Raw genomic sequence first — 21,765 nt, 5'->3', positions numbered from 1 at the left:
GGAGGAGGGAGAGGACGAGCGGGGAGAGAGACGGGTGTGGGGAGGGGAGGGAGGGGGAGATTCCGCTCTCCTGCCGCTCCCAGCCCGGGCGGGGGGCGGGGGGAGGAGGCCACGAAGAGGGAGGGGAGGAGGGAGGGAGAAAGGGAGGGAGGGAGCCGAGGAAGACGCTCCGATAACCCGTGCGTTTCGTAAGGCTCGGAGCACTTGTACATTTCTGCAGCCGCGCGGCGAGCCATTCACGGCGGCTGCTGCAGCTCCTACTGCACCTTCCTTCTCCTCCTTTCCTCGGGCTCCTGGTGTGTGTATGTGTGAGTGTGTGTGTTTTGCAGGTGTGTGGTGTGTCCGTTTTAATTCTGCCCAGTAGGTGGGACTTGGTGACTTTAGCACCATTTTTTCCTTTTCCTTTTTTTTTTTTTTTTTTTGCCTCCCCACCGTCTGTTGCAACCCTGCAAAGTCTCGGAGTCGGAGAGCGCGCCTAGCTTCCAGAGTCCCCGGACCCGGCGAGTCAGCGATCGCCGAGCCGGCCACCATGCCCGGCAGACCGCGCCACTAGGCGCTCCTCGCGGCTCCCACCCGGCGGCGGCGGCGGCGGCGGCGGCGGCGGCGGCCGCGATGGTTTCAGACGCTGAAGGATTTTGCATCTGATCGCTCGGCGTTTCAAAGGCAGAAGCCCCCCCTCCCCCTTCCCCCCTCCCTCGCCGTCTTTGTTTCCTTCCCCCCCCGATCTCCCCACTCCCCCCACCCCACCCCCCTCTCCTCTCCTCCTCCTCTTTTTTAGAAGCAGCGATCGGAGATGGATGTCTCTCTTTGCCCAGCCAAGTGTAGTTTCTGGCGGATTTTCTTGCTGGGAAGCGTCTGGCTGGACTATGTGGGCTCGGTGCTGGCTTGCCCTGCAAATTGTGTCTGCAGCAAGACTGAGATCAATTGCCGGCGGCCGGACGATGGGAACCTCTTCCCCCTCCTGGAAGGGCAGGATTCAGGGAACAGCAATGGGAACGCCAGCATCAACATCACGGACATCTCAAGGAATATCACTTCCATGTAAGTCAGGCGGCCGCTCCCCATCCTGCCTCCCCCGCGCTCCACGTCTCCCTCTTGCCCGCCCGCGGCCGGGAGCCGGCCCTCCACCCGCCCCAGCTCGCCGCTGCCCGCCACCCGCTGGGCGCGCGTCAGGCTCGCTGTAGCTCGGGAGATGCTCTCGGGCTGCGCATTCCAGGTGACTCCGGCCCTGATGAGGCGCGATCCGGCGATGCGTGTGTGTGCCTCTCCCGGGAGAGGACCCCGGCCGCCGAGGGCACGCGGGGCCCAGCTCCCACCCGCCCCCCCACCAGCTGCTTTCTCGTTTCGAGGTTGCAAATTGGTTTTTTTTGCCCCCCACTAAATAGCAACAGTTTGGCCACGCTCAAGTGAAATAAAGTAGACGTGGTTCGATTCTCTGGCAGAGGCGGCAGCAGCGGCGGCGGCGGCGGCGGCGCTTAGCCGGCAGGGAAGGTGACAGATAGGGACTGCTCGCGATCCAGCCGAGGTGTTTAACTATTTCCATTTGGAAACAGCAAAACATGCTGACAAGTAAACAAGTTGGGAGCTGGCTGCTCGCGGGGAGACTTTGGACGTGTGGAGGCCGTCATGGACGCCTACCTCTTCCCTTCCCCTCCTGCAGCCCGCCCTCTCCAGCCCCATTTTGGGCATTTCCGAGACACCCCCTTTGCCACCCTCATCTGCATCTGGGCGCCTACAGATCCTTTCTCAGTTTGGGCTTTGATAACTGCTCCGGATAATTCCGAGTCAGGATGGCGCAGGGAGAGGAGAGGGCGTGTGTTTTGGGGAGGGGGGTTTCTTGTATGGTCGTGCGGATCGGTTCATTTCAAACATTCAACTCTGGCTGGCTTTTGCTTGGTTCTGCCCCGTCCGAGGGAGACCAGTGGTGGCCTGCTCTTTTCTCCTTGTTATTTTTCTTTGGTGGGGATGGGAGCAGAAGCAAAGGAGAGGACAGATCGAGGGTTGCGGACTGGAGAGTCTGCTCTTTTCTTTCGTTGACCTCGGCCAGGTGACCCCCTCCTAATCTATCACCCTGGAGAAGGATGTGGACCTTACTGGAATTGCTCAGAGGATAATTCTCACCTCTTTTCCCCCAAGGCTTCCAGCCCTTGAGGACCCCCAGCAGTGGATAGGCAGCTGAGAAGGGTTTGTGCTGAGGAGTTGGCCAAGGTCTGGAGGAAGGCGTTTGGGTGGCTCTTTACCCCTTGGATGGACTTAAGGGGGCCAGACCTGCCTTTGGTGCTGCTCTGGGAGCACCTCCCCTTGCTTCATTCCAGGGCCTTGGGGCTGCAAAGCCTGGAGGAATTGCAGTCCTGCTCTCTGGAAAGCCCACCAGCCCTCTTGGCTTAATGGAGCCTTTGCTTGCGTTCTCGCAGCTGACAGTTTGAGGGAAATGGATAGCCCTGGAGATGTCTCTGCCTCCTGGCCCAGGAGACAAGCTTGACCCATATCTCAGCTCTGCTGTTCACCCCCTCACCCCCTTCAACCCGGCCAGAGATGACAAGACAAACAGCCAAGGGGTGGGGGGCAGCAGGGAGGGCAAGAGAAAGGGGACAGACCCAATTGTGCCTCTCCCCCACTGCAGGCCACAGTCTTCCAGCATTCCCAAGGATGCAGGGAGAAGGGTTCAGAGTGAGACTGTTAGGGAAACTCAGACTTGGAAATGCATTACTGGGGCTGTGTGTGTGTAGGGGGTAGATGTGGGGGAGTGGAATGGTGGTGAAGGTGGGAGTTGAGCAGCCAGTGTTGGTGCTCAGAAGCCCGACCTGGAGATTGCCAGGGGTGGGCCAAAGGTTGGAAGAAGGGGCCCCTGGTACCCAGCCTGGGTCTCTGGGAATGTGTGAGCTGCATCCAGTGTGCTGCTCCAAGGATGTGTCTATCTGTAGAAAGCCAGTGGGAGGCAGGGATGGTCACAATCACATAGGCTCTTTATAGCCACACAGAGGTGTTGCTCCTCTGAAAATGATGCTCAGGGAAGCAGTTTCATAGGGAAGAGTTGGGTTAGCCTTTCCAGGCTGCCAGAAAGGTCTGTGGCGGGAGGGGACTGGGGTGGCCTCCTGCCCTCTTTGGCACTGGAGGGCCTCATGAGGGTGTCTGGGAGGATAGTGAGCAGGGAGTGGATCTGGAGCCCCTCTGTGTGTGTTCCCATTCTTGTTTCAGGACTTGGACTCTGAGAGGCCATCAGGACTCCTTTCTCTAAATCCACCCCACCCCAAAGAACAAGGGAACTGGATTCTCACAGGAGCTGTGCCAGTGGCAGGTGGGGGAGGGTCAGAGGTCATAGCTTGAATGACCTCTCCTCGCCCCATCTTCTCCCCAGTGCCCTGTTATATCTATGACTGGCATTGACTGAGCTTGAGAAGGGCCCAGATTTCCACTCCAGAGCCAGAGGGCTGGAGAGAGGGCAGGGAGTCACGCTCACCCCAGGAAGTCGGCATCCCCATCCCTGTTTGACTTCTGAGGAAATGGAGGCTTGGGGTGGTAAGGTCACTTTCTCCATGCACACAACTACAACAGGGACCCCCACTGTGCGGGGCTGCATGTGGAGCAGGCTGGAAGAGGGGCGTGTGGGCAGAGAGGAGCGCCCTTGGTTGGGGTTGGTTCTTGTTTTAGTATGGCTTGGGAAGAGGGCTTCAGTTGAAGCCCATGCCTTGCTGGAGAGTTGTTCTTCAGATTTCTGATGTTACCAAGGAAATGGGGCCAAGAGGTTCCACAGCCTCCCATTGGCCTGAAGCTCTTGATGCTGGTGGATACCCCAGGGTATAGCATGGGCACACTCTGGGTAGAAGATGCTGAGGCCTCCACCATTTCACCCTCTTGTTCTTCGGGCTGTAATGTTTCGAAGTCCTTCCTTCAAGTGCTGAACTGATTGTACCTGAGTTTACAGAGGGACAAGAGGTTTCCCTGTGGTTCTGCTTCTCAGAGGTGGTGTGTGGAGTGATTCCTGTGTGGCCATCCAAGGAAGCTGGCTGGGAACTGCCTCTGATGGGGGAGGCCATATCCCCATTCAGCTGCCCTGTTTGTATCTGGAGGAAATCAGTTGTAAGGCATCAGGGCAGAAGTGTCGGTCTCACCTCCTCCCCTCCCAGAGCCATGCTACTCCAAAGGGCCCTCCCTTTTGGCCCCTTTCTGCCCAAGAGGCCAATCCCTTTGCCTTTGCAGCTACTGATTCACAGGAACCTCATGGAGCCTGGAAGGGTCCATGCGCAGCCACGCCCAACCAGGCTGTGGCCGGTTTGCTAGGCCAGGCCTGCCTGGGGCTGGGTTGGAATGGTATGGTCTTTAGCTGTTAGAAAAGATGAAGCGGGAGAGGATGGCGTGGCTGGACCAGGTGTGCTCAGGGTTGGCTACCTCGGCTCGCAAAGGCTATGGGCTCTTAGCTGGGACTCTTAAGTCGCCAGCAGGGTCTCACTCTGAGCCCCCACAGGGTCCCTGGTATTAGGCAGCTCTCTGGTCCTTTCATTTCCATGGCCCTCCCTGAAGGCCCTCTTCTGGCTGCCTGAAGGATCATTTGGGGCTTTGGCTGTCGTGTTGGCTCCTGAGTCTCATTCTTTCTAAGGATCAAGGGGAGACCCAGCCTTGACAATGACCTGGCAGGGTATGAATCAGGCCCCAAAGTCATCATGGGGCTCGCTCTCGGTAGGCACAGTGAGGTGCTCAGAGCCCCAGGATTAGGACTAGGTCTGAGAGAGGTGGGCAGAAATGTGAGGGGCTATTGACATGAGATTTGGAAGCTGGAGTAGTTACAGCCCCAGAGAAAGATACTTCCAGGATCAAATCTGGGGACCTTGGTCTCCTGAGGCCCTGGGGTTTTCCACCGAGGAGAGGCTATTGGTGGCTCCAGAGCCAAGATCCCTTGCCCCACGAAGCCCAGCAGGCCAAGCTTCTGTCATACACCCTGGGGCCAAGGGCATCTGCTCTGCAGCTCCATGGGACCTGAGGCCATGACAACTTTGGGCAAAAACCAGCCTGGCCTGGCCACTGCTTTGAAAGTCCTCATCTACTGGCCCCAGGAAGGCTGACCCTGCAATCTGGAAGGTTCCTTAGGGTCCTAGAAGGATCCTACTACCCTCCTGCCTGGCTGAACAGGAGGTGCTGCTGTGAGAAAGGGAGGGCCTGAGGCATGCTCTCCTGGGATGCTCCCTGTCCCTGTCTTGCCAGTCCCTTCCAGCTGCTGCTTCTGTCCAACTCTGTCGAAGGACCAGGGTCCCACCTCAGCTGACTCTTGGGTGGGTGTGGGTAGCCTGAGGCCCTCGTTTGGTATGGCCCTTGCCAATATCAGGGCATTTTCACTGTGGCCCTGGGTCACCATCCCATGTGCTCCCGTGGGTGGCTTACACAGGAGCCATAGGCACGATCTCCAGCCTCCCCTCAGGGCCTCCAGTTGGCTGGTGGCAGAGAAAGGGATGGATCATGTGAATCCCACCTTGGCTCTGTCCCTAACCTCCTGTGAGCTCCATCAGGGCACTCTAGACTTTCTGAGCCTATAAATTCAACTATGAATTGAGGCCGCAGGGCAGAGTGTTTCTTCCAACTTGGACATATGTCATCTCAGGGCCCAGGGAACTTCCCCCAGGAGGCTCGTCCAGGCCACTTTTAAGGGCACCTCCTTGGGATGGCAATGACCCTTGTGATGGTGCCAGGAGGAGGTGTACTCCCTCACCGACCTTGGGACACTGGTTTTTCTCCTCTTCCTTCCCTTCCCACCTTTAGCAAACTCGGGCCACCCAGAATTTGACACCATTTGTGACACATGACACTATTTAGAGTCAACTGCCCAGACCAAATGGCATATTTAACAAGAATGTGCTGGGGCCTGCAGCCTCTCATTAGGGCCTGGACACCCAGCTTCATGGCTCCCCATCTGTACCCTGGGCTCAGGGCCAGAAAAAGATGTCCCTCTGCAAAGCTTTCAGCCCATTGCTGGAGCACAGCTCTCCACTGGGCGTGAGAAGAAAACATTGGAACTTCTATTGCAAATTATTCTTGCCTAGAAAAGAGGATATTTCATATTTAATGTATAGATAATAGATATATAAACATATAAAGTCATAAATATGAGTGTTTGGGGGTTATAAAATAAACTTTTTGATTGCTAAATCATGCATGATCAAAACAGCTTGGTACCCACCGCTGTTGTGATTGGGAGGGTTGGCACTTGAGAAGGAGATAGGGTGGTGACGGGAGAGATGGTCCTGAAGCCCCTGGCTCCCCCTTGATGCCGTGCCAAGGAGGGGTTGATTAATAGGGGGAAGGGGTCAATGTGAGGAGGGAATAAACTGGCAGGGGTGGGGAATCTCAGTTCCAGATCAGAGTTCCCAAGGCCCAAAAGCCCCCTTGCAGGGGCCAGGCCAGCTCTTAAACAATGGTCTAGTCCCTACCGGGATCCTACCTTCTTATCCCTGTGTAGCAAATTCTTCATCTCCATGAATGTCCCCATCAGTCATATCATTATTTTTAGTTTACAATTGTTGAGTTTATTTTTGTGACAGTTGCTTTGTGTATAAAAGCAGAGCTTAACAGTCCCATTTTACAGATCAAGAAAACAAAATAAAGAACAAATCTAGCCTCCCAGGTGGTCATGTTGTTGTAGCTCACAAATGGGAAAGTCCGGAGGCTCTCAGGACTCTGTGGTTCTTCTGGGACTTCCCTTACCAACTTGTGGGCCCCTTGGCTCTATTCTTTCTTGGGCATGGCCCTTTCAGCCAGACGTTAGGACTAGGCCTGAGAGAGGAAGGCAGAAGTGTGAGGGGCTATTGACATGAGATTTGGAAGCAGGAGTAGTTACAGCCCCAGAGAAAGATACTTATAGGATCACACCTGGGGACCTTGGTCTCCTAAGGCCCTGGGGTTTGGCTTGTTGGAAAGGAAGGTGCAGAGCATTTTCATCTAGGAAGTTTTTCCACCCAAAAGGCAGCATTAGAGGGACCCATCTTTGAGAGACTTGCAGAGGGTGGCTGATTGTTCAGCAACTGGTCAAAGGGTGGCCCAGATAGAGGCTGGACTCAGTCACTCAGATGTTGGTGACCAACTGAGTGATCAGCTCATGTCACTTGTCATTCGTTGAGCCTCGTTGACCTCAACTTTGAGGAACACAAATCCTTCTGGTGTCCGGTGTGTTGGAAGCTGCTCTTTGATGGGCTGGGTCATAAGGAGCGAAGACTCCAGTGAGGCTAACACCAAAGCTCAGGGCCCGGTGGAGTCCTGAGAACCCCCAAGGAGGCTTTTGCCATTTCTGCTGCCTCTAAGTGCAGGGCTTACCAGAATTCAAAGCTGGAAGGTACCACTGCAGTCGTCTTCTCCCTCATGTCACCCATGAGGGTCCCAGGGCCCAGAGTGGGCAGGGACTCAGCCAGGATCCCTGAGTGTCTCGAAGACTCCTCTTCCCAGGCACACTCCCAGGTGCCAGGGCCGCCTTCTACTCAGCGCTGGCTCCTGTTCTGGGCACTTCGTCAAAGCTAGAGCCTCCCCCATGACGTGTCTCCCTCTAAGGCAATGTTTCCAAATTCAGGGTCCCCAGAGGCAGCAACTATGTGAGGCTGGCAGCCCCAGGGCTCCTTGCAGCCTGCAGCCCATACCAATTAGAAATCAACTCGATGAGGCCTTCTGCTGAGCTCTGTTCACACACAGGGCTGGGGAACCTGGGGCTCAGCAGGCTTGGAAGCCTGTCCTTTTCCCCTGGCCTTACCTCTGCCCCTGGTCCTCCCACCTGGCTTGTCCTTTCATAAGTGTTCCAGAGTCTGGGTGGTGGGAGATTCGGGATTCCTTCCCCAGACACGCATCATGAAGCATGGAGGACTCTGGCAGCTGCTCTTTTCCTAAGCCCAGTTTTCCCAGCAGCTCCTCCAGGCTTCTCCCTGGCTTTGAACAAATCTCTTTCTTCCTCTGGGTCTCAATTTCCTTGTCTATAAAACATGGATAATAATAACAACTACATTATGTAAGCACCTTGTTGAAGTTCAGTGCCCTGGGTCATGTCTGGCAAAGAGAAGTCTGTCGATACATAACTAATGACAGCTAGCATCTACTGAGTGCATGACATCAATTGTTAGTGTTTCTTGAACACTTACTATGTTCCAGACACTGTGCCGAGCACTCTAAGGCTAATACCTCATTGTGGCCTCACATCAACCCCAATAAGATGAGTACTATTATTTCCCCATTTTCCAGATGGGGAAACTGAGGGCAGAGAAGGAACTTAACTCACTTAATTTCATGCAGCCAGTAAATGGCAAAGCAGTCTGGCATTTAAATATTAAGCTATGTTGCCTATGCTCTTTTGCAATACTCATATGTATACTAGCATACACATATATATGCACACATGCACACACACATGAATATATTACTATTAAGTTAAAAATAAAGGAGTTGATGTAAAAGTCTAGGAGAATCCTTTAGTTTACAATATTTCAGTTCCTTGGGTGGGAATTACCCTGGCTGGGGTTGGAGGGGAAGGCACATAGGATAATTATGGGTGTGGTGTTGGCCAAACAGTGCGGCCAACACCGTCCCAGGCAGGCCTCTCTAGTGGTGGGGGAGGCTTTTGGTCTCCCCTCCTGACCTGTTCCCAACAGGGAGTTTCTCCTGAGGTTGTGTCTCAGCCACACCCTCTTCCCAGGCCTCCTCGTCCACCCCATGATGTCCTGGCCTCTGAGGTCAGGTCAGCCCACAGCAGAACAGGTGCCAGCTGAGGCTGGCTGAGATTCAGAAAGCTGGTGGCTGGGTCCCAGCAAGCTCCTCTCTGGGCTGAGCCGTGGTCAGCAGGACTATGCCCCTGGTGCTCATGACCAGCGAAAGCTTGGATGGGAGAGCAGAGGGCTGAGTGGCTTCTCCCAGGTAGAGCTTTGGGGTGCCAGGAATACTTCTGGGTACAGAGCAAAAAGGGGGGTGTCTAAAGTGCTGGGCAGCTGGAGCTGGAAGCTGATATTTAGAACTTCTTTCTGAGTCCTTCCCTGGTCCCCTCCACAATAAGCAGCCTTTATCCCCCTGCAACCTTACCCCATCTCTCTTCCTTCATTGCTCATGGAAGCTCCATCTCTCTTTCCATAGGGATGAGCTCTGAGCATGGGAGACAGATAGAATTTTCTTCTGTGAAACAGCCGAAACTGAGGGGCAGGGTTTGGTACACTTCCCGTGTTTGCTGCTTCTTGGCTGTGTGAGCTTGCTTCATCATCACTCAGCCACTGGCCTCTCCACTTCCGAGAGCTGAGGTCATGGAACTCTCCAGTCTGGCTCCCCAGTAGCGTCACAGTCATGTTTAAACCTATGCAATGATGTATTCGCTAGGCTCTGTAAATAATTGGGTACCACATTGGTTATTTCCTTTTCTAGACCACTGGGAAGATTTCTGAGTTAGAGAGAAGATCAAGACTTTGAGCAATAAATTACTAGATCTGGAAAGGGGTTCAGAAAATGTTGGGACCAAACACTGTTTTACAGAGAAAGAACTTAGGAATCAAGAGAGGTGAATTGATTTGGCCCAATCGCCCAGTGAGTTCCTGGCACAAGGCAGCCCAGAACGAAGGGCCCTGCCTCCCTAGCTGGTGTGGGTCTCCATCCACCTGTTGGTGTCTGCTCTGGGACTGAGGGGTTCGGGCTTTTACAGAGAGGCAGGGAAAGGAGCTCTTACAGAGCTACAGAGAAGGGGAGAACATGAGGGGAGCAATAGTAGCTTCGAAGTCCTAAACTCGGCTACGTGCTGCGGGAAACAGGGCTGCGTGCGTGTATCTGGGGGCGTCTTGGCACAGGCACAAGTGCATCTCTCCTGTGTTCTGTGCACATCGTGTCTGAGGTCTGCGTAAACAGGCCTTAAAGATTTTGGCTTCCCTCTGCGTCTACACTCCTGGTGGCCACCAGAGGGCAGTGTGGCGCACGAGACGGTCCTGGGCTGGTGGCTTCCCAGGGCTGGAGCCGGGCGTGTGGCGCTAGCCTGGTGAGAAGTGCAGTGTCAGGCCTGGCTTTCAAAACATTTCCTGAGCCAGGGTTGAGCAGGGAGTTCAGCTCTCCTCTATGAGGGGCATCTCTCCACCAAGCTGGCCCTGCTTCCATTGTATCTCTGCAGTCCAGGGATGTGAGACTCCTGGACCTGGGCTTTCTGACTCATGAGCCCCCGGCTTCCTGTGAAGGAGGTGACTGGGAGAGTGCATTGGATGGAGGAAAGCCACCTGGTGTGCTCTCCTTCCTGCCTTCTCTCAGCAGCAGCAGGGGAGATCAGCACATTTGCACAGAGGGTAGTGGGGTGAATGCATGGGAGGTAGCCCAGGAAGACCCACAGGCTTAATAGGGGCACAGAGAAGTTGACAGATAGTTTCACTGTGGGGCTAGTATCATGGAGAAAGCAAGCTTTATACAGGCCCTCAGGCTGTCTGATACCCTGGCTCAAGTGTGGGGGCATCTCTCCCCTCTCCCTGCCCCCCAACCCAACCTTGGAAATTACCAGACGAGAAGTAGTGCTCAGAAAATAGCAGGTCCTGGCATTGACTAGAGATGAGAGCTTGGCGTCTTCTCTTAACCTCTCCAGATCCTGTGTCTGCTTTCGGAGATAACCATGCACAGAGATGGGTACGAAAGTGCCTTGCAAACCAGGGTCATGGGCCCTGCCTGGACTGACTGGTTTTGACAGTGCTTCTGAGAGTACCGTTGGCCCATCTCTCTGTTCTAGGCAGTCTTGTATTTGAGCAGGTGCTGTTTTGTTCCATGCACAAAGGAGCGTCCTCCTACTAACAAGGTTATCAGCTTTAGAGACAGGGTCTGCTGCTTTTGGGGTGGGTGTGGAGCTTTCTGCTCTGGGGCCTGTGACTCTTTCCTGAGGGTCTGCTCCCAGCTTCCTGACCTGGGGCTGCAGGCAGGGTCCTCTCTGTTGTGGTCCGTCTTTCCCTACTTCCTTATTTCTGATAGTTTTTCAAGTCTGGTCCACTGAAGAGCAGGAAAGAAGCTGACATTATGGCCCTCCTACTGGGCCAGAGATCATTTGCATATGCAACCCTACTTATTTATGGCAACAACTAAATGAAGCTTTAGATTGTGATTCTGCCTCTTACATGCTGAGACCCTGTGCTGGCTACTTGACCTTGTTGATCCTCAGTTTTCTCATATGAGAATAATAAAAATAAGGCAGGATTATTGTAAGATTTAATGAGCGTGTGTGTGTGTGTGTGTGTGTGTGTGTGTGTAAAACTTTCTCTCTCTTCCTATTACTATACCCCAGAACCTCATCCCCACAAGCATGGGTACTTTTTATAGCCCTCATCTGTTCTTCTTGCTTCTAGTCTCTCCTGTCTCCAGCCTCTCCTGCCTCCAGCTCATTTTCCACACCCTAAAAGATTAATCTTCTAATCCAGGGTATTTGGTTAGACCAATTCCTGCACCCCAAACTTTTCAGTGGTTCCTTTTCCTGAGAGGTGGCTTGGTGTAGTGGGAAGAGTAGAGGCTTCTTTGGTCAAAAAACTTTCAGTTTAAATCTTGGCTCTGCCCTGGGATAGGCTTAGGCACATTACTTAACTTTTCTGAGCCTGTTTCCTCATCTGAAAAATCTGGTTAGCTATACCCATCTAATAGAGTGGTTGTGAGAGTTGAATGAGATTATGGTAGGTGCCTGGCATGTGATGGCTACACAGAAGCCAAGCTGGTGAGCAGTCCACAGGAGTCTGTAGGAGGTGATGGGCAGTGATGTTTCCAGGTCCTTGAAGAGTGGGATTAGAGGAAGTTGCATGAGGGAACTAGCATGTGGACAAAGCTGAAGGAGACAAGAGAAGGGCTAAGATGACATATATTTGTAAAAAGGGACAAAGTGGCTGAGGTACATGCCTGCCACAGGGACAGGGAGATTGTTATGGCTCCTGCTGATAAAGGACACCTTTGGAATACCACGTGTCGGAGTAGGGTCCCAGGCAAAGCGTTTCTGCTACCTGCCTTCCCCACTCTGCAGCCCCAGAAATCTGGATGCCAGAAATCTCTATCTAGGGTAATTTGGTAGCATCCAGCCTCTTGCAGATGTTGTCCCATGTGGTGTTATTGCTTCTTGCCCTATGTAGCTTCTCATTCACTAGCTGATTCCCTCTTGGCTATTGTAATCCAATAAGTCTGTCTGAAGAGGGGGCTTCAGGACCATCCTTGGTAGAAAGAATGTAGGAATCCAGTGGAATAGGATGACCTAATATCCCTCCAATCCACCCAGGAGAGCCTCCCATGGACATTCATCCCAGTTCCACGTTAAGCCACAAGAGGGCACTAGACCATGATTTCTGCAGGGAGGGAAGGGCTGTTGAGCCTGTCCTGTTGTGATTTGTACCTTTGATGAAAGCCTGAGCCCCACTTGGTTTCTTCCCAGATGCCATCTTCTCTGGGGTCATGGCAAACCAGCTTGATTCAACCAGAGCCCATAGCACTGAGACTGATAGCTCAAGGGAGGCTAAATTGAGTAGTAAAAAGGTCATGGAATTTGACATCCCTCTCGGGTTTCAATCCTTGCTCTCCTCCTTGCTGGTTTTTTAAACTGTGAGCACGTTATTTAATTTTTCTTTGCCTCACTTTCTTCACTTGCAAAGTAAGGTGTTATTGGGAGATGTTGTGAGATGGTGTTGTGAGGATTAAATTACACGATGTGGGGACAGCATCTGGAACATGATGGAACAGCATCTGGAACAGCATCTGGAACGTGGTTGTCCATCTATCTCTTTCTGGGAGAAATATGAAGTTAGGTCACACCCAGGAGATATGTATGAGATCCCCTTGGCCGGCTGGGGTCATTTTGCCCCCTATTGAACGCTCTGTGGTTCCAATTCATGGGGGGCAGCAGTGACACCTAGTGGCTGGCGTGGAGAACAGCAAGTGTATTCTGATCTTGCAGGTGGTGTGGTGGGGCTTGTCTGGGCCAGGTGAGGCTGAGTCAGGGTTAGTGGATACTGGCTTCAGAGGTTTCATTAGCAGAATTTCTCCCCTTCAACTGCTCAGTGCTAAAGACTTTTTTTCCTGAGGGCATTGATGTGATGATGGCTATTGGGGATGTTTCTTGGGGGGCCCACAGTACGAAGTCACAACTGGAGAAAACACATGGGCAACTGACTATCTTTATTGTAATGAAACAATCCTGGCACCTAAAAACCAGAGCCTTTCTAGTGTTTTCCTGGGGCACCACTCTTTTTGAGATGCTATAATACAGTCTATCTGGTTGGCCTTAGCCAAGAGACTCCAGATCTCTGAACCTCAGTTTGTTTACCTGGGAAGTGTAGGGGTTGGTCTGGTTGACAAAAAAGGCTCTTGTAGCTTAAATTTGAGTGTCAGACATGATTGAATATCTTTTGCTGAGAGTGTCTGTGTGTGTGTGTGGTATGGGGGATGGGATCAAGTGAGAAGGGGGAGTAGGGGTCACTGCTAAGCTTTGGGCTTTACTGGTGAAGAAACTCCAGTCTTCTCTCATTGGAGGGGTGGCTCTGAGGCTGAATTGGGGTGTTCCTGGCTCTCATCCTTGCAGCCTCTTCATTTCTCCACCTGAGATCCAGGAGGGAGTGTTGGCAGACGGGCCAAGCTCAGGAAGTTATTTAATATCAGCTTTGCTCCAGATTGTGTTTCTGACTCCCTGCCACCTCTTAAGTGGCAGTCATTTGAACAAATATGGCGATAAGACACAGAGAGTGAAATAAGAAGCGGGGAGGGGGCAAGGGCATGGAGAAGGGGTGAGGTTTTATGCTCTTGGCAGAAACCTTGTCTTCGAGGCACTCAGGAGCAAGAAAGAAATGGAAGAGGAGTTCAGCTCAGGGCCCCTCAAAGTCCCTGGTGTTGAAGGAAGAGGGTGGAAAGAAGGGCCTAATATTTAGGGCCTGCAGCTGCAGCTCCTCCTCCTCCATGGGAGGGCCCTATGGCCTATGAGGACTTCTGGCTCCCATCCCTAGGGCAGGTGTTGGAGGGGCAGCCTCATATTCTGTTTTCCAAAGGACTGTCTTCCAAGTGTGTAACAGACAGCTAATGGGGGCCTGGCATTGGTGGCGTGTTCAGCCCACGGTGACTGCTGAGCTTCATCTGTACCTAGGCTGTGGGGTGCCCAGGTGTCTGGCCGCCTGCCTTGCTGTTTGCCAAAGCCCATCCTAGCATCTGGACTGTTGGGGAAGAATGAGCAGATGCACTAGCAGGGCCAGCCTGGCTCTTCCTTCTGTGGGACCCAGAGAGGAAGAGAGTCTGCCCCCTTTCATCCTAGTGCCTAGCACCAGCCATGGGCCAGGCCCATGCTGAGCTCTGGGGCACAGCCTTGAGAAAATAAAAGACCATGATACTTCCTTCTTGGAGCTACAGTTGAATGGAGGGAGGCAGGTATTAGACAAATGGTCTACAGCTCAAGGGGTTATCTCAAGAGAAGCGGGGGCAGAATTTTAGAAAATGGATCTAATGTAAAGTTTAAAGAAAAATTTATATATATGAAAATGTGGCTTCCCTAAGGTGGACAGGGTGCAATTTTCCTAAATAGAGTTTTAAAAATTCTAGATTTACCTGCTCCCAGGTGTACTGAATGTTGGTAACAGTGGAGTGAGTTGTCAAGATTGTTCCCATGGCTGGGAAGTTGATTCATTGGCCTTGCTGTTGCTCACAGAGGCCCCACGCAGAAAGGCAAGAGAAGCGAGTTTCATTTCTTCCCCTGTCACTCTGCCTGTGTGAGATGAACATTTGGGGTGTGGGTGGTCTATTTGGAAGGTGACCCCAGGAAGCTTGGGAGGGAGAGCGAAGTGACACAGGGAGGGAGGAAAGTCACACATCAGTGTGTCCGTGAGCAGGTGACCACGTGCTCTTCCCAGGCGGCCGTTCATTCGTTTCTCTATTTGTGCATTTACCTGACATGGGTTTATTGGAGGGTCTCCGATGGGCCAGCCACATGGGAGAGCTGGGAGAACAGTGGAGAGCGGGACCCGTGAGGTCTCCATTGTCCCTAGGTCTCCACTCTCTTTCTAGGATGTGTGCAGCTGAGCAGCAGCTGTCCTGGCCTCTCCCTGCACCTGGAAATCGACCTCCAGAGAAGGGAGGTAGGCCAAGTTTGCTGAGAGTGCACAGCAGATTCCGTCCATCCCCAGGGCCATGTTCTCGGCAGAAAAGTCAGAGGGCTCTGGGGATGGGGCAGCCTTTCTCCCCCATGCTCTGGGTGGAGGTGAGCCTGGGTGAGGCGAGATGCAGGTCAGATGAAGAGAGTAGCTCCGCGTGATATTGAAGGGAAGCCCTGCTTCCTGCTCCCAGCTCCCAGCTCCCAGCACCCAGCTGACATTCTGCCCAGCCAGCGGCTGACCTGCCCCATGCCGCCTGTTCCTGGATGATCCTGACCTGGGCACACCCTCCCTCCTCCTTTCCAGCTCAGAGCACCTCCCTGGGCCCTGGGAAAGCAGAAGTGGTAGGAGAGTGACCTCATGCCTCCCTGATTTGCATCTAGGGTTCATTTTCCAGGGTCATGTTCTGTCTCCCTGGAAATGATTGGTCGCTCTTCCCTGCGCCCATCATCCCCATCCCTGAGCTGCAGGCTGTGTCTCCAAACCAGGTGACTGACATCGCCCTGCCCTCCTCCTGTCACTCACTCAGGGCTACTGTTGCCTGCTGTCTGGGCAGGCGTGCTCTGGCCTTGAGGTCCCACCCTGCTGCCCTCTACTGCCCTCTATGTTCTTACCTGCCCAGGTCACTGAACAGAAGAGGGTGGCACAGCTAGTGTCTCAGTCCAGCTGACACCCTCTGGAGCCCCGTGATGTGTCCTGTATAGCATTAGCTTGTTAATGTTCCTGTTTCCTCAGTGTGCAGTGAGCTCCTGAAGGCTGGCATTGAGGCTCATTCAGCTCTGTCCCCAAGAGCCCCCACCTGGTAGGTGTTCAGTAAAGACCTGTGGACTGGAACAGGCTCATTTCCTGCACCAGAATGTCCCCCAGGCCCTCAGCAACCCTCCCAGCTTGGTGAGGGCACACATGCCTCCATACAGAATGCTGGGCACACCGTTCTCATTGCTCTCCACACCTTTGTGGGCCTTGGGCTTTGCCCTCAGCAGGGCAGCCCGTTGGAGGAATCTTCTAGAGAAACCTGAGCTCATCACAGTGAGAACAAATGCTGTGTGATGACTGCTCCGGGGGCTCCTTTAAGGGGACTTTTGTTTTAACCCCCTTCCATTCTCAGCACAGTGACATGGCAGGTCCCATGATCATCCTCATTTTATAGGGGAGAAAACTGAGGCACAGGTTGGCTAAGTAGCTTGCCCTAGGTGGTTCTGCTAGGAAGTGGCAGAGCTGAGATTTGTCTGTAGCAGGTTTGGCTCCAGAGCCAGGAGGGCAGCCTTGTATTCCAGACCCCTTCCCGTTTCCTGCCAGCCCCAGCCTCCTCCACAGTAAGTGGGCATCTTTGGGCTGAGAGGACACACGCCGTGCTGTTCTGGTTTTTGACTTTGGTTGTGGGGCAGAAGGGGCCCTCAGGACCCAGTGGAGTTTGAGATCCTTGAGTTTCATGGACACACGTGTCTTTGGCCACATCCTCACAGAATGTCCCTGGAGTCGGGGCAGGATGGGGCTGGCCTCTGTGTCCTGTCACTGCCACAGTTTATCGGGTGAGTCAGGGCCAGGCATTGTTGTCTCTAAGGTCTTGGTTTTCTTATATTTAAAATCAGGGGGCTGGACTAGGTGATCTTTGAGATCTCTTTTGGCTCTGACTTGTGGTGTTTCCATGGTGGTGGTTGGGGACGGGGTAGGAAAGCTGGGGAGCCATACAACTGCAGCAGCCCTGGGTTTCTTTGGGGGCAATCCTGTTGGGGGAGGGAGGGGGGCTGTGCCCCTGCACACGGGTGTGTGGGAGCCTTGTTCCTGTGTGTGTGTGAGTGTGTGTCTCTGTGTCTGTAGATATGTGTCCTGGAGACCAGACTCTGTGAGTTACTAAGCTTTGGCATGCACGCGCATCACCAAGGGCTGTTAAAGCACGGACTGCTGGGCCCCACCCCAGAGTTTCTGATTCTGAAGATCAGCTGTCGGGCCTGAGAAATTGCATCAAGTCCAGGACCACACTTTGAGAGTGGCTGTTGATATTGATGGCTTTCACACTGTACTCCCTGGAGTGAGTTCAGAGGCGGGGTGGTATTCTGCATAACATTTTTATGAATAAGATTTCCTAGACTGCAAAAAGCCTGCATCCTTCCATTCTTGAAGAATACCAGCCCACTCCCAAGCACATTCTGACAGGCCTTGTCCTGGTGCTGGGTTCTTTCTCTGTTTCTGTCTCGCCTCTTTTCTCTGCACCCCGGATGTGGTGCCTGGCTCTCTCCTAACTTTGGCCCCATGCTCACCTTTCCCCAAAGGGCTGGACTTGACCTGAACCTGCCTTGACCTGCGCAATCCAATCTGTAGTTGAGAGATGAAAACACACTTAATGTGTTACAGAATGCCATTCCAAACTTAAATGGATTTGTAAAAATGATCTGGGAGGTAGAGTAAGTCATTGTGTAACTGTGCCTCAAGAACCTTACTTGGCTCCCACTTGCCCCCAAGGTGCGGTTGAGACTTCTCTCTGTGGCATTCAGAGCTGTTCGTGTTTGGGCTGCAGCACCTCTTTGGAGTCCTGCCTCCCATTATTCCCCATGGGAATCCTCTGCCCCAGTGAGCTGATCTGCTGTTCATTCCTCCAAACATTCTCAGCATCGTTCACCCTCAGTCTCGTGATCAGGCCACTTCCCCTGCCTAGAGGGCTTTTGACCTCCAGTTTGCTCACCTGGGCCCTCCCTGTCACTCCAGTCCCATCTTTGAGAGATTCCTTGTTGCCCAGACCCATGTTTGTGGATTATTTTATCTTTCCACTCCCAGGAGCTCATAGTGCTAGCAGCTGCTGTGTGTTAAGCACTGTATTCAGGCCTGGCAGTGTATGTAGTCACTCATTTAATCTGCACAACCACTATCTGAGGGGAGAACTACTCTCGTTTGACAGATGAGGAAATGGAGGCCAAAAGATGCAAGAGTTTGTCTAAGGCCACAGCACTAAATGACAGTGAGGATTCCAGCCCAAGCTGACTCCAGAGCCTGTGTTCCCACGTTTATCGCAGAAGTGTGTGCAAGAGCAAAACAACTGGAACAAGCTGAAATGTTTTCAGGAGGCATTTGAATCAAGAGCTGAATCGCAGCATAGTAATATGATGAAATCCCGTAGACCAGTTACAATGAAAACCTTGTTCTCTGTGTGGTAACATGGCTATATTTTGAAAACATAATGCCAGTGAAAAATATGATAAGTTGCAGAGTGGCATACCATATATACACGTTAAACATCACAATGGCCAATATAATATGTTGTTTATAGACAGAAAGATAAAACCTTGGATTGAATACAAACCAATTTCATGACAGTCTTGGCCTCTAGGGAGAGAGGGAGAGAGGAAAAGAAGGGTATGTACAGGGCTTTTAACTTTACCTGTAATGTTTATATTCTCTCTTTTTTTAAAGATCTTGGCATTTGACAGAATGGTAACATGTATTAATTCCAGGTGATGGGTAGATAAAATATTCAGTACATGATCCTTTGTTTTTTCTTTATTACAATGGAACTTTAGAAGCCCTAAGCAATAAAAAGATTATTATACCTACTAGATTTATAATTTAAAATAAAAACAATATTAAAATCCTCATATTTCTTGGCTGGGGCTGCCATAAGAAGATCCCACAGACTGGGTGGCTTACAAAGCATACATTTGTTTTTTATGGTTCCGGAGGCTGGAAGTCCAAGATGAAGGTGTTGGCAGGGTTGGTTTCTTCTGAGACCTCTCTCCTTGGCTTGCAGATGGTTGCCTTCTCACTGTATCTTTACATGGTCTTCTCTGTGTGCGTGTGCACCTGTGTCCTAATCTCCTCTTCTTATAAGGACACCAGTTATTTTGAATTAGGGCTACCCCAATGACCTCATTTAAACTTAATTACTTCTTTAAAGACCCTATCTCCAAATAGTTACATTCTGAGGTCCTTGGGGTTAGGACTTCAACAAAGGAATTTTGAGGTGGACACAAAAATATTATAACAATCCTAAAACAAAACAAAAAGAAATGCATGCCTGATGAAATTTAAAGAACCATTGTTAGATTTTTCTGAGTGCAGAATTCTGCAGAAGTTCATCAAAGCTGTTTATTTTTTCTCTTTTTTTTTTGGTGTTTCTTGCTGCAAATGCCCAAGGTGCCTGCTTAGTTGGTCATGTAAGCAAGAGAGCCCTGTGTAAGAAGTTGCACAGTGTTAGGTGAAATAGAGGCAGATAAAGGGAAGGACACACACAAACAACTGCAAGGGTCTGAGAAGGGTCCACAGGACAGTTCTGTGTTTTAAATTTAGATCTCAGGTGCAAATAAGCAAAACAACTCATATATAAAGTACATGATTTCTAGCTCTCTTATCAATTAATTAATTATTTCAACAGCTGCCAGTGAGCACCACACTTGTGTCAGTAACCACATTAGGCATCCCTCCACCCTCCATACAATGACAATGGGCTGGGACCTTCAGCTCTGAGGATTTGGGTTAGCAGTAAGAAAGAACTTCCCAAAACAATGGGTCACAAAATAGGGCTATGGAATTGTTTTCTTTGGGACATGTAACTACATAGGATCCCTCCCATCCCATCATTTTATTATGCAAATCCTCAAACATACAGAGAAGTTGAAAATTTTGCAGTGAACATCCATAAAACTACACCCTAGACTCTGCAATTAATATGGTACTCTACTTCTTTATCACATCCTCTATCCATCTGTCCAGCCCTCTATCCATTCTTTACCCTATCCTATTTTTCTGATGCATTTCAGAGCAAATTTTAGATGTTAGTATGCTCCCTCTACATACTTCAGCATGTATATCATAAAATTAACATTCTATTTTTTTTCACTTTTTAAGCTAATATTCATATTTAATGAAATGCATTACTCTTAAGTATGCATTCTCTGAGTTTTGACAGATGCACATGCCTGTGGAACCCAAACCCAGTGAGAGGCAGAACATTACCATCCCCCAGAAAGTTCCCCACACGCTTCCCAGTCAGCATCTGCCATTGCCTCCGCAGGGGGAGCCACTGTTTGGGGGATTTTCCTTTTCTTTGCATTTTGTTATCTGCTTTTGAGAGTAGTGTTTATTTATTTTTTTTATTTTGGTAGCTTTTGGAGTACAAGTTGTTTTGGGTTTCATGGGCGAATTTATAGTGCGAATTTGTGGAGGAGATTTGTACCCAATGTGTAGTTATTTTTTTAATATCCCTTCCTCCCTTCCACCCTTTCCCTTCTGAGTCTCCAGAGTCCATATATCCCTCTGTATGTCTTTACATCTTCATAGCTTAGCTCCCGTGTTGTTTTTTTCTTCTCTTTTCTTTTTTACAATTTAAAAAAAAAATAATAGAGGCTGGAGTCTCACTTTATTGCTCCGGCTGGTCTCGAACTCCTGGCCTTAAGTGATCCTCCTGACTCAGCCTCCCAAAGTGCTGGGATTACAGGCATGAACCACAGTGCCCAGCCTGTTTTGGGCTTTTTCACAATAGATGACTTTTTCTTCTTCTACAGCTTTATAGAAATGGAATCATATAATATCTACTTGTCAGAAATGTTTGCGAGATTCATCCACATTGTTACAGATATCAGTGTTTGGTTCCTTTTTATTGCTAAGTGGTATTACATTGTATGGGTAACCTGAGTTGATCTGTTCTCTTGCTTTTGGTTGTTTCTAGTTTTGGAGTATTATGGATAAATCTGCTGTGAACATTCTTGTACCAGCCTTTTTGTGAACATATGCTTTCATTTCTCTTGGGTCATTCCCCAGGAGTGAAATTTCTGGGATGTTTTATAAATTTATGTTTAACTTTATAAGATACTGCCTGACCTTTTTCCGAACTGGTTGTAACAGTTTACACACTAGGACTGTTTTTGATTAATCTGGGTTAGGAGAGACACGTTTATATGACTGATCGAAACAGGACCTTGTATCTTTGTCTTGCAGAGGAAGAAATTGAGGGGAAGAAGGGTGGCGTCACTTGTTCAAGGTCACCCAACTGGTAGGTGGCAGAGCTGGGATCCTCTGTGACTCAAAGCCCCAGGGGAGTTCCTGTTGTGGTGCACTGCTTCTTGCTGCTTTTTGCAGAGGAGTGAAGCAGGCAGAAAAGGCAGACAACTGACTTTTCAAGGGCACCTTCTGGGGTCCTCAGCCCAAGGATATCCCCCTAGGGTCCTCTCAGAGCTCCCTTCTTCTCTCTGACACTGTGGAAGCCAAGGCCTGGTGGGCATTTGGTGCTCTTTGGCAGGGCTGGGCCCCTGGGTCTCTGGCTTGGGGCTGGGTCATTTCCTTGGGGTTCTCCATCCACCCCAGTTGTGCTGCTCCTCCCAGGGGCCCAGGCTGAGTCTCATGTGCAAGGGATAGATGAATGCCACTCGAAGAGGGCCTGGTCCCACCAGAAAGGCAACTCCCCTGGGATTGTATCTCTCTCCCACAATGGTTTAGCTGCGAGTCCTGCTTGCTGAATGCTCAGATGTGGGGTCTTGGAAGGCTGAGACCAGTGAGTGTCCACGGGCCCCTTCCTCGGTCTGCGGCAGGGTAGTGAGTGCGAGGGGCCAGCAGCCAGCCCAGCCTGCCAGCTTAGAGCCTGGAGGCTCTTGTGGGTGGGGTAGACAGTGACACAAACAGGCCTTACTCATTCATGTTGGTGATTCTGTGATGTGCAAGACACAACATTTCTGGCCTGGGACCTTAAAATTCAGTGGATAGAGGCCGTCAG

General features: G+C 51.2%; 1 protein-coding gene across 29 annotated transcripts in view; it reads left to right on the top strand.

Moving 5' to 3' along the window:
• The first annotated feature begins 200 nt into the window (after positions 1–200).
• NTRK3 (neurotrophic receptor tyrosine kinase 3) overlaps positions 201–21,765 on the top strand; it is a 387,811-nt gene continuing 366,246 nt past the window's right edge. For 15 of the 29 annotated variants that reach the window (XM_015453348.4, XM_073996654.1, XM_045395950.3 and 12 more), the window contains exons 1-2: positions 201–296; positions 455–1,041. In XM_015453348.4, the coding sequence (XP_015308834.2) occupies positions 794–1,041 (248 nt within the window). In that variant the 5' untranslated portion in view covers positions 201–296; positions 455–793. Of the gene's footprint in view, positions 1,042–21,765 lie in introns of all 29 variants that reach the window. The other 14 variants (XM_073996656.1, XM_073996653.1, XM_073996651.1 and 11 more) reach the window with 1 other exon arrangement.

Source organism: Macaca fascicularis, chromosome 7, assembly GCF_037993035.2.
Source record: "Macaca fascicularis isolate 582-1 chromosome 7, T2T-MFA8v1.1".
Lineage (NCBI taxonomy): Eukaryota > Metazoa > Chordata > Mammalia > Primates > Cercopithecidae > Macaca > Macaca fascicularis.
This window is presented reverse-complemented; position numbering and strand designations above follow the sequence as displayed.